The following is a 12,632-nucleotide window of genomic DNA, read 5'->3' as shown; positions in this document are numbered from 1 at the left end:
ATTTCACAGTATGAGATGTCTTATCCCAGTGAATTTGGACATAGGATATAAATGTGTGTGATTGACCATCCCTTTCATCTTGGCAATACAGTTGCACTCTCCTTTAGAAGTAAATAGTCCCACAAAAACAAACACGCCGGAACCGCCCCCAAACCACTCATTTGAAATTCATGAGTACTTCCCGTTCAAATCCCCAAATTTAAAGCTTGTACATTGAAAGGGAGGGGATATAGAGAGGGGTTGTTTCTATGTCAACGTTTACCAAGTAAGCAAGATACAGTATTAGATTCGTAAGACGAATTTGCTCAGTTGCTCCTGTTCTTAAATAGACAGCTGCTCACGTATGCTTTAAAATGCATTTGTTAAGTAAAGGGTGTGTAACTTGCAGTCTGCATGGTTTCCCCTTGTAAAGTCTCCTAGCTTCTTATTAAGACCCTGGGAGAACCAAATTTCATGAAAAAGAAAAAAGTTCATTTCTGCAATCACGGTTGGAGAAATGTCATGACAAGAACATCCATACTGGATCTCAGTGATGCATTGTTCTGTGTCAGAATTATTTTGGCTGTATACCTAATATCTGCTTTAAAGGATGGGTTTCAGGAATCTTTAATTTGTCTAGCCTAAAAGGAATAACAAAAAGTAGGAGTAAATAAGCTAGGAACAGACTTATCACAACCTTGCTTAAAGTTTAAAAGCCTTGTGTGAGTCGTTCCTTAGTATTTAGTCTCCAAAAAACATCTGTCTGTTCTAGCCTAGTTCACGAAGGTTGATATTTCCATATGTTCACCTTAGCTTGATTAGATCAGTGATTTCCCCATGTGATGGCTCAGAATCCACTACTACGTTGTGGATTTCATGGAGAATCTTCAGATATGTTAAGTTTGACTGGACTGTGCTCATATATGGGATAAGGGTGGCAAAGAGAAAAAAAATATATCCTTGGAGATGAAAGCTACCAGCATACCTCTAAATATCAGTTGATGAAGAATAATAGAAGGTGAGGCTATTGTCTTTTTTTGTGAGCTTCCCAGGGCAGCTGTTTGGCCCGTGTGGGTAGCAGGATGGTGAACTAGATAGCCTTTAGCCTGATCCAGCAAAACTCTTTTTATATTAAATGACTCTCCTTTGACTGATGGGTAGTGCAGAAATGTAATAAATCCAATACCTTTACTAGACTAAAGAGAATGGACATTATAAACATGCCATCATAGTGATAACATACCAGGCCAAAAGGCAGAGGGGTGGCTTTGTCAACATATAAGATGAATGGTAATTAGAAAATATAGCTAATCCTCATTCTTTGTGCTTATATATATATGTGTGTGTGTGTGTGTGTGTGTATAGATGTTGAATCCTCTAAGAGATATTGACAAGATACTGGGACAACTAATGGATGGACTGAAGCAATTGAACCTGCACCGATGTGTCAACATTATCTTCGTTGGTGATCATGGTAATATAATAATAATAATAATAATAATAATAATAATAATAATAATTTATTCCAAAAATTTGAAGGCTGAGCTAATGTTTTGATCATTTGATCCATAGAGATACTACCTTTCTCACCAGGAATCTCCCCCTTCCGGGCAGGCTATAAAGGCTTGTACCTCCAGTTTATTTATTATTTATTTATTAATTACATTTCTATACCGCCCAATAGCTGGAGCTCTCTGGGCGGTTCACAAAAATTGGCCAAAGAAAGATTAGGGCTGTACGACCACCCTACTGCCTAGCAGCATCCCTGACTGAGTTGGCTGAAGTGGTCCCAAGTGTGGTGCTGGAAAATCCCAGAACAATTTTCCTGGGTTACTTCAATATTCATGCCAAAGCCATGGTTAGTGGGTCAATTCAGGATTTCATGGCCTCCAAGTCAGCCACATACCATCACTTTTGTTTTTGCCTCAGGGGCTGGGAAGGATGGTTTGGATATAGCAGAGGTTGTGGTGACTCCATCGTCATGATCAGACCACTTCTGGTGAAATTTGGTTTTGCAACACCTGGGGGGACCCATTAAGTTTGGTCCACCATCTGATGGATTCCAGAATGCTCTGGAGGATTTCCCAGTAGCTAGAAGTGGTGCTCCTGTTGAGGCTCTAGTTTTGCTGTGGAATGGTGAGATGAGAAAGCTCATTGACATGAATGCTCCTGTGTGCCCTCTCCAATCATGTGGAGCCCAGATCACTCCCTGGTTCTCTGGAGAGCTCTGAACAATGGAACAGATTGGACAGTGGCTAGAATGCAGATTACATAAAACTCAGAGCTTCATCCCATGTATCTGTTTCCCTCGAATTATCCCCTACAGTACTAAGCTGTCACTGTTATTGTTATTGTTGCTACCGGGCGGCTAGTTCCTTTGCATACCAGGAAATGGGTTTAAGGGGGGAAACGTAAAAAAAATCATAAAAAATCAATGGAGGACCCAATCTGATTCAAATTTGGTATGCTTAAAGCTGTCCTTAATATCTATTGCTGTGCCAATTTGATATCTTTATCTTTAAAGCTTATACAGATGTAAGCATTTGTTTAATTTTTCTTCAAATCCTGCTCCTGCGCCCCAGTGGCCGCTTGGAAAACAACAAATGATACGCTCAAAAACTGGTAGCAAAATATTGCACTTCTTTTGGTTAAAAAGCACAATTAAAGCAGGATGCATGGGAGCACTTCACAATAAAAGCAGATTATAAGCTGGAAAACTTCGGAGTCCTTTGCATGCAATTCACAGTGATTGCACAGTATAACAGTGGTGTGATAAAGCTCTCAGTGTGACGCCAACCAAACATGCATTAATGCACATAATTTTGCCTGCTTCCTAATTTTGCGGCTTCTCTTGAGTCCCTGTTCAGCAGCACTCTTCTGGGTAGTAAATCTGATGCTACAATGCTGTGACGAATTTGCAAATCATTTTGAGAACAAAATTTCTCACCTTCATATTGCTCTTAATGCTGCTGTTGTAACAGAATATAGATATTGCAAATAAATACATTAAAGATATTGAGAATGTAAGTAAATGAGAAAAGTGCTTTCAAGGATTCCTATGACTTCCAGTGAATTCTTCATGTAACATATGAGCGCCATACCTGGCATCACCGGATTAAAGGAAAGAGTGTGAAATAAATGAAAACACTAAGATTTAAAGGAAAGAAGAATACGAAGTGACAGATGTATTGTCTTACAACAGTTTGTTACCTGGGCAAACATTTCAGCTGTTTTGACATCTTTAATGGTAGCTTTGCTTGGCAATTGTAGTTAGTCTTTTCAACAGCAAAGCCAACTTTGCATGATGGGGTTGGGTGGGAGAAAACTGTGCTAATGTATCAAGCAGTTTTGCTGGGGGATGAATTTCTTGAAGATAAGCCAAAGAAGGATAGTTCTGGCAGATAGTTCATACTGAAGACTTCTCAGCTCTCTAACCCAGTGGTCTTTAACTGGCCCAGTCCCGAGACCCACCTCACTCCCAACCTGAAACATGGGACCCATTATCACAATTGCCCAACATGGCGGCAACAGCTTTACTGCGACCCATCTGGACTGGTCTCGTGACAAACTTTTGGGAACCCTACAACTCCCAGCATTCTTCAGCCAGCCATGCTGGCTTGGGTATGCTGAGAATTGTAGGATCTTTCTCTGTCTAAATATGCATAGGATTGTACGCTAAGAACTTTAGTTGTTAGAACTGTTTTCATGTTGCTAGTGGGGTGTTTGTGGGGCAATCATGTTTTTGTAGGAATATTTTACCTTTTCATTTTTAAAAATTAAATCCATGAATTTCATTGTTAAGGTGGCAATCCTAAAATGCTTAATAGGAGAAGTACCATTTAACTCAATGGGGCTTGTTTTTGAGTAATCAGTTTTAAGATTATGCTGCATGTCTGTTTCCTTAATTTTTCTTCAATTCCTTATTAAAATAATTATATGTGTCCACTATTTTGTTTTAAAAAAGAAAGACAATGTAATATCTTTCTTTAATCTTTCAAAATCCTAGTAAAATCTTAAAAGAAGACACTTCTGTTTGGTCTGATACCCAGCTGTGTCATTCTGCTAGTGCAAATGTTGCACTAGCAGAAACTCGCTTCCGAATTATGCACAAGAGGAGAATCCAAGTTACGTTTTCACAAGCACAGTTACACAAGCGGTTGTGCAAACAGCTGCACAGGCAGCTGTGCAACCTGTTGCACAAACACTTGCACAACAGGTTGTGCAAGCATAATGTGCAACAAAAAGATTTAGTGGACTTCTGATAGTTTTGTTTGAGTTTCCAGAATGACATCATTGGGTATAGTCCTATGAATGAAAGTGTTTTGGGACAGCTGACCCTTTGGATGGCGGTTACCCACTCTGAAGAGAAAAGAGGGAAATGATTTATGAGCCCCCTAGGTCTGTTGTTCCCTTCCCTCGTCACTCAAATAACAAATATCTTCACCTTCTTCTTTTTAAAATGCAACTTATTTTGCAGGGATGGAAGATGCCACTTGTGAGAGAACTGAATATTTAGCCTCCTATCTGCCGAATGTGGAGGACATAATTCTGGTACCTGGAACACTAGGACGTATTCGAGCCAAAGCTAACAGTAACGTCAGATGTATGTTGATTTTGCAATATTCACCCTGTACCTCGGAGTGTGTCCCGGTTTCTCCTTGCACTGCCCCCCTGCCAAGAGCTATGGTAGCAAGGAGATGTGCTCTGTTTTTCAGTTAAAGGGGTGTTTCTGACTACAGGGATTTTGAGATGTTATTGAGGTTTAGCAATGACAATGGCTGTGTTGACGGAGAGGTAAATCCTAATGCAGGGCCCTATTTTGAAAAGGCTTGCTACTTAATATTCCACTACACAGTGGGTTGGATCCTTTTGCTGTGAGCAGATGGAAAAAATGCAGCTAGTATGGTTCTGCAAATGCTTCCAGAGATGGTGCACGTGAATCCATACAACATCATAATAGGTAGGTTCTAGAGTAGTTGCCATGCTTGCGCAAGCAGAGATCATTTAAAAAAATTACTTTGACTGTTCTTGTGCATTGCTCAAGCACAAGGAGTACAATAGTTCTTCAGTGAGCAAATGATGCATTCCGTGTACAAGAGTGCACCATTTTGGATCCCGCCCAGTAGCTATGATAAAAGCCATTCCACGTGAAAACTAATTCTTGTACTGAGAAGTTCAGCAGCTAAAGCCTCAGTTGATCTTTCTCTTCTCTCTCTCTCTCTCTCTCTCTCTCTCTCTCTCTCTCCCCCATCCACATAACAGTCGACCCAAAAGCCATTGTTGCCAATCTCACAGTGAGTATTTTGCTTATAGTTACTAAATATGGGTTCACCGCTCAGTCTGATTTGGGATCCAATTACGTATTAAATGAATTATGTAGCATGCCATTGACCCCACCCTTCTTTGGTTTTTACTCTAGTGTAACCGTGCATAACACGTTGGGGCTGCCTATACAGTGCAAGCTTGCCACTGCCTTTCCTAAACCCCTGCACTTTCTCTGCTGCGGGGTGGCAGCAGCTAATTCCGATGCAGAGGGAGGGTGCGTGGTTTCTAGCGGCCATGTGGCTCGCCAGCCCGCCCTCTGCCTGGGCGGACAGTGCCCAATCAGGTTTCGCTTCCCTCTCGGGAACACCTCTGCATTGACACTGGAGGCAAGTTCCTGACTTTTTAAATGCAGAGCTTTACAGGAAAGTCCCGCGATAGGTTCAAGATGGCTGCTGCGTCATATAACCAATACAGCGTCACCGTACACCCACTGTGGGGCTTTCGGAGTGTATAGATAGCCCTGTTGTTTGACCCTAATTCAGGATTTAGGCTAAAAGGAAGCTCATCAGATTGAATACAGCATCCTAAATGAGTGTTGAAGAATGCTTGTCATGTTTTCCACTGTTTGTTGCTGGTAATAGTTTTTTATAACTTTGCTGGATTACTGCAATTCACCAGGATGCTGTAATTCTCTAAACTGAATATTTATCCCAGCTATCGGAAGTGGAAAATGCTTTTTTGTTAGTATACACTTTGCCAGTACTCTATTGAAAAAAATGCAAATAATAATAATAATAATAATAATAATAATAATAATAATAATAATAATATAAAAATGAGCTTAGACTTGAAATTTTGCTCTTTGGAAAATGGAACTTGCACAAATTCTCAAATCACTGAGCTATTTTTTTTCCTTCTACATCTCCATTTTATTTTTTTCCTGCAAGGAACCCAAGGCAGCTTATATAATCTTCCTCTTCCTCCCCATTTTACCCTCATAACAACAGCCCTGTGAGGTAGGTTACCCTGAGAGTCAATGATGGGCCCAAAGTCACCCAGTGAGCTTCCATGGCTGAGTGGGGACTAGAACCCGGATCTCCAGAGTCTCAGTTCAATACTAACCACTACACCAATTGGCTCTATTGCTTTTAAAAAACAATAATGGATGATGGATGAAAAGGTATTAAACGAGCAGAGTATAATTCATTTCAATCAGTGGCAAAGAACACTTGGGACCCAAAATTTGGGTTTGGGTACCATTAGCTGCGCTTATAAGCAAGAGGCCTTAGATCACTGGGTAGCTCATATGCCTGCAGAAACTCACTGGTTTAATCCTGGGCATCCTCTGTTTTTTGTTTAAAGGCCATCTCATTGTAGATAATGGGGGGAAAACCCTGCTTGAAGTCTTGAGTGGCTGTCGCCAGGCAGCATAGTTGATATTCAGCTAGATTGGGACAGTGCTCATACTTTGTAGAAGCTTTATAAGCAATAAACAAGATTCCCGCTTCTCTAAGCATGTGGATTGGATGTTGACCTATAAGCGGTGGGGGCTGGTGTCTCTGATGTCAGTGGGGCAGTGAATCCGCTCTGGGTTTCAGTCAGAACTCTAAAGGTGCAAAGCAGAAGTCTTTTATAGTTCTGACTAAAATCCACAGCGGATTCACCACCCAACTGACATCGGAGCCACCAGCCCGCACTGCTCCAAAATTGCCTTCTGAACTTGCTCTCTTTGTTTTAGTGCAAAAGGCCTGATCAGCACTTTAAGCCCTACTTGAAGCACCAACTCCCCAAACGCCTGCATTATGCGAATAACCGAAGGATTGAGGATGTTCATTTGCTGGTAGAGAGAAGATGGCATGTGGCTAAGTAAACAGACATTTCCCTCTCTTTATGACTTTTCTTTTTCCTTTTGTTGAGAAAAACCAAATTAACCCAATCTAACATCTGTAAAAATGATGAATGTTCCTTAGGTCCCCAGCTGTAGCCAACAGATCAGCTGCATTTTTATGTCCCCACCAGGACTATGTGGCTATTGAGACAAAGATCTGTTGTATGTCTACCCATTGACCCAAAAGAGGACAGACATAGAGATAATCATAAAAGTATATATTGTACAATTTGGATGCTGAAAATTTTGTAAGGCCAACAAGGGTTCCTCTTGCATAAGAACATAAGCAGAACTCTGCTGAATCAGACCGAAGGTCCACCTAGTCCAGCACTCTGTTCACATAGTGGCCAACCAGCTATCAACCAGGGACCAACAAAGCAGGACATGGTGCAACAGCACCCTCCCGCCCATGTTCCCCAGCAACTGGTGCACACAGGCTTACTGCCTCTGATACTGGACGTAGCACATAACCATCAAGACTAGTAGCCATTAATAGCCTTTTCCTCGGGGAATTTATCCAACCCCTTTTTTAAGCCAATCAAATTGGTGGCCATCATTACATCTTGTGGCAGTGAATTCCATAGTTTAACTCTCCTTGGTTTCCTAAGCACCATAGCTATAACAACAGGAATAAGTTTCAGCGTTATAAAATAACTTAGCTAATTATACTAAGCCATATCACAAAGGTTGAGTAAGGTTTCTTAATAACATTTTCTCATGGAGTCTTGGTTTTGTTGAAACATTAATTTCTTGTCCTTAACAGAGGGCAGCCAACTGTCAGCTTGGGGTGGGGGGTTGGAGGGATATTTAGCCTGCAACATGGGGCTTTTCTACACAAGGCATTTATCATGAACTCGTCCTTCCCTACTCACAATTGTTAGTGCGTTCTTTAGACGACATCCTGACTCTCAAATTTTGCTTCTGTGTCTAACCAGAACTTTTGGCGAGTTTTTTTTAGAGCAGGGAAATGCAGTATTTAATTGTGAAAGTGAAAGAGAGTGTGATGTCCTCTTGTGCTATTCTGCTATACCGCAGCGCTACCTAGAGGTTATGTAGTAGAAAAGAAAAGCTACTTAGCGATTATGTAGCAGGAAAACAAAAGTTCCTTGTGTACTACTTGCATCTCAGTTCTGCAAAGGAAATGAAAGTAGATACAGCAGGTTAACAGCCTCATGTAGAAAAACTCAGGGTTTTATTTTTGCCTGGTCCTTAGTAGCCCTGCTTAGTTTTTGTTGAAGTTGTTCTAGAAATGTGCCCACATTTACTTGTAAGGAGAACTTTAATAATTATTTACAAATATTCTATGAGAGATTCTTAATATTGCATCTCTCTAGCTCTACCCTATCTCTAACCTGCTGAGAGTTTTAGGACATTTTTCCTGTCTAAACATGCATAGAGTTGCACCCTAAAATTATTTCTAGGCCACCTTTAGGATTTTGTATGTAATACCCCGGCCATGCCCTTACTACTATCTTTATGATGGAGCCTGAGAAATGCGCACACATGCTGGTAGGAAACAGGCTGTGCTTCAAAATATTTGTTTCCAGTCCCTGGGCCACTGCCTGGAAACTAAAATGGCTCTCCAGAATGTGAAACTTGGTCATCTCTATCCTAATAGATTTGGAAACAGCTGTGTTACTCCACTCCGTTGGGGGTCAGATATGAAGCTATATTTGAGCTCATTGCTGGCATGCTAAAGAATCTTCTTAAACACCTAGGAAGCCTGGAGAAGCATATAAGAGGCCAACAGCAGCAGTAGCAGCAGCACCGACATTATCAAAATGCATTTTCCATGGAGACCATGGATATGACAACAAGATCAATAGCATGCAGGTAAGAGCAACAGAATCTTTAAAGGTGCGGTGGTGGCTGCAGAAGATAGCCTGTACTGGGCATTTTTTGGCACCCTGTAACTTCTTCTTACAATTTATAATGTAATTATAATCCAGCATTCTCCCTGTGGATACTAGCTGCATGGAAAAGGTGGATTAATCTATACTTGGCCCTGTTCAGACATAACTTGGGAACGGGTGGTTGGGCTCACCACAGGGCATGTTGGTTAGCACTAATCCCACTGAGGACTCCTGCCTCATGTGCACTAACCACCCTGCTTGAGTGCATGCTGTGCGGTGTGGGAGTAGCTGCTCTTCTGTAACTGGAGAACCCCAGGAGGAGGTTTTCATGCTTCTTGGTCATTGGCTGGGCAGGTGGGGATGTTTTCGCTTTATGCAGTGGCCGCAGGAGTTGGTGCCTGGGAGCACGGAACACTCAAGGTTGCTGTGCCGATAACAGTGTGGAATCAAAAACATCTTTGTTCCCCGCTAGGGATGTTGCAGGCACCCAATACAAGCTGGAGTCCCATGGACTCCTCCCCCCGCTCGGCAGTCCACGAACCCTCGTCGCCAATGTGAGCCGCTGAACAGCTCAGTGAATGCCTGGGGATTGCCATCCAGCCACCTCTCCCCTCATTGTGTAAGAATGGTGCTTCGGTATTTCGAGTAAAAGACCATTTACGGAAATGGTTACCATATAGCCTTTTACAGAAATGGCGACTGTTATTGGAACAGGCCCACTGTGTGACCTGGGGGCTGTCTTCATGGCGCCGAGGTGGCACCACTTTGCCGCCAAACCCCATGGTTTTGCTGGTGCGGGCAGGCGGCAAGTTATGCAGAGAGAGGGAGGCAGCATGGGCTTTCCGGCAGCCATTAGGCTCACTGGACCCATCTCCTCCCATGACTTCCAGCAACCAATGGCAAGTTGCCTTCTGCCTGGGAACGTCCCAGTGAGGCCAGACAGAGAAGAGCTGTGCTGACCTCATTCAGGCAGGGTGAGTCCCTGACTTTTCTGCTCTGCATTGATGGCTCTTTGCCCCAGGTAGTTCTGAATTGGCGGCTGCATCATATAACCAACGCAGAGCAGATTCGGAGCCACCCAGGGCAAAGTCAATGTATAGAAACCCCCCCTAGAGAAAGGCAGCTTCCTATGTACTCCTTGGCCTCAGCTAAGCTTTCTTATGGCGTGTGAGATTTTATATGATATTTTTCACACACTTCCAAGCCTAAAAAAAGTTAAAAGTTGTGATATTTAGGAGGTTGGATTATATAACAAATCCAAAATGTGTTGGTGTGGTGCTTGTGCAGAACCACAGAAGGCGCCTGCTGTCCCTAATGTTCTCGTTGGTTTTTCTTTTCTTTCCCCCATTTTTCTTGTAGACTGTCTTTGTAGGTTATGGACCTTCATTCAAATACAAGGCAAAAGTACAGCCGTTTGAGAATATAGAGCTTTACAATGTTATGTGCGGTAAGTGGCATCACTTTATTTTGGTATACAAAATCTATATTTGAAAACTTCCATTTTTGCAGCAGGCTTTTTGGCAGAAGGGCAGAATCCTAAGTCTCTTCTATGTAGGGTTATCTCACAACAACAACAACAGCAACTATTATTACTATTTTTATCCATCACCACCACCAGATTTTTATCCTGCCCATCAGTCGACAAATTATTTCACAGAGCCTCACCAAAACTGTTTCAGATTGGGCACCCACCCACCCATCTCCTCAACCTTATTTCAATTTGTCTCCAATTGCCAAACTTGACATAGGTACCATTTCTGATCACGCTTTGGTTTCATTCAAGTTGCACTTTGGAACTTTCCGTAAGCCATCATGGTGCCCAAACATCGCCCTCTTGAATGATCATGTGTTTAAGATGCAGATGGCCACTGAGCTGGAAGGCTGCAAGGTGGGTGAGCATCCAAGCTGAACACAAAAAGGGAGAGAAGTCTCAGGATGCTGTGGAAAAGTTTATTGTACAAAATCCCGATGTGTTTCAGCCCCTCTTTTAAGTCCTTCTTCGGGGGTTTGTTATGTCTTTAGAAATTATTAACAACAAATTGTCTTGAAATGGCGACTAGACAATTTGTTGTTGATAATTTCTTCAGACATTATAACAACTCCCTGAAGAAGAGGCCTTAAAAAAATAAGAGACCGAAACACGTCAGGCTTTTGTACAATAAACTTTTGTACAGCATCTTGAGACTTCTTTTTGAGCTGAGCTGGAAGCCCATAAGTTTAACTTTGATCCAATTGCATATGCAAGATTAACATTATGCTGCAGTCCTGATTTAAGAATAGGCAGAGAAAGGGATCATCACTCCTCAGTCAGTTGATAGGAAAGAACATTGAGTTTCTCCTAGTCTCCTGTTAATCTACAGGGCAAATATCTGAACTTCTATTCAGCACATCTCTCCAGACTTAAAATGACATTTAATCCAATAAAAGCTTTTATATTACACATATTGGACCTCTCAATGCCTATTGAGGAAAAGTTAGCGGCCACAGACTCCAGCTGGTGTTATGCCCAGCAGTGGTTCACATGATGTGGGTGTGTCCAGTGGGGAGTCCCCATTTCGTTAAACATCATTATACAAATCGGTTTTGTCTTAGATACATTGCTGGAAATCAAGGATGTTCACACATTCCTGAATTATATCCCAGTTGTTTGGAAATTGTCAAATGGCCAAAGGAAATGGCTGCTACAGGCCCACATGATAGCCAAGAAGATGATACTTCAAGGCTGGAAAGAAAAGTCCATCCCATCCATAGCACATTGGACAGAAAGTGTCATGACCTTAGTAGCTCTTGAAAAAACATGCTATTACCAACAGCTTTGTTCTGACAAATATACAGATATTGGCGGCCGTAGATGCCACATTGGGAATCCTGGGAAAGTGGTGATTTTAGGGGGGGAAACTTGCTTAAGTTCCCAGATTTAGAGAGAAAGGCCGTGGCTTGGCTCACAAATGCTAGCTGAGCCCGGGGCTCCAGCCAGGGAAATCCAACAAGCCCCCAAAGGGTAGGATTTCCCCTCAACAGCCATCCCTAATAGGAAGCAGAGGAAAAACAAACAAACCATAGAGTGACAAATTACTGTATTTGTGTGCGTGTTTTGTTTTTCTTCTTTTTCACAAGTGTTTATTTTAAAACTATTATTATGTTTTTATTGTATTAATGTCAGATTGATTTTGCTATTATTAATGTGTATTATAAAAATGTTTTGAATAAAAAGTATTAATGCAAAAATAAATAAATTCAGAGGGCCGACATAAAATCTAAATACTGGCAAATGGCAGGCACAGGCATACAGTATATAGCAGCCAGATAGAATCAGATCAAGCAAATTAGGAAGATGTTGCTCTGAAAGAGCAATTGAGTCAGTGCCAGGCAAGCCGCCCAGCGGAGGGCATTTCGAAAATGGTGTGCCCAAACTAAAAAGGCTTTTCCCCAGTTAGGCACCTGCTTGACATCCAGAGTTGGCCAAATGTGGCCTCCAGGGATGACCTTGGTACTCAGGATCGTGGGAGATGGAACTGCAGGTACCAGCAATTCATTGTCTCAGTGAAGCAAACCAAGGAGGATATCAAAGGACTTGTTGCAATCACAGAGTAAACTCCTACAAACTGTTTCAAATTTCAGATGTCAAATCCCTAGAGTATGTTAAG

General features: G+C 41.9%; 1 protein-coding gene across 4 annotated transcripts in view; it reads left to right on the top strand.

Annotated features, from left to right (window-relative positions):
* ENPP2 (ectonucleotide pyrophosphatase/phosphodiesterase 2) overlaps window positions 1-12,632 on the top strand; it is a 105,464-nt gene that overhangs the window by 73,442 nt on the left and 19,390 nt on the right. For all 4 annotated transcript variants that reach the window (XM_063131085.1, XM_063131087.1, XM_063131084.1 and 1 more), the window contains 6 exons: window positions 1,345-1,453; window positions 4,457-4,582; window positions 5,242-5,273; window positions 6,983-7,110; window positions 8,851-8,965; window positions 10,345-10,432. In XM_063131085.1, coding sequence (XP_062987155.1) covers window positions 1,345-1,453; window positions 4,457-4,582; window positions 5,242-5,273; window positions 6,983-7,110; window positions 8,851-8,965; window positions 10,345-10,432 — 598 coding nt within the window. The remainder of the gene's footprint in view (window positions 1-1,344; window positions 1,454-4,456; window positions 4,583-5,241; window positions 5,274-6,982; window positions 7,111-8,850; window positions 8,966-10,344; window positions 10,433-12,632) is intronic.

This window comes from Elgaria multicarinata, chromosome 7, assembly GCF_023053635.1.
Source record: "Elgaria multicarinata webbii isolate HBS135686 ecotype San Diego chromosome 7, rElgMul1.1.pri, whole genome shotgun sequence".
In the NCBI taxonomy this organism is placed as follows: domain Eukaryota; kingdom Metazoa; phylum Chordata; class Lepidosauria; order Squamata; family Anguidae; genus Elgaria; species Elgaria multicarinata.
Note: the sequence above shows the minus strand (reverse complement) of the source record. Positions and strands in the feature narration are given on the sequence as shown.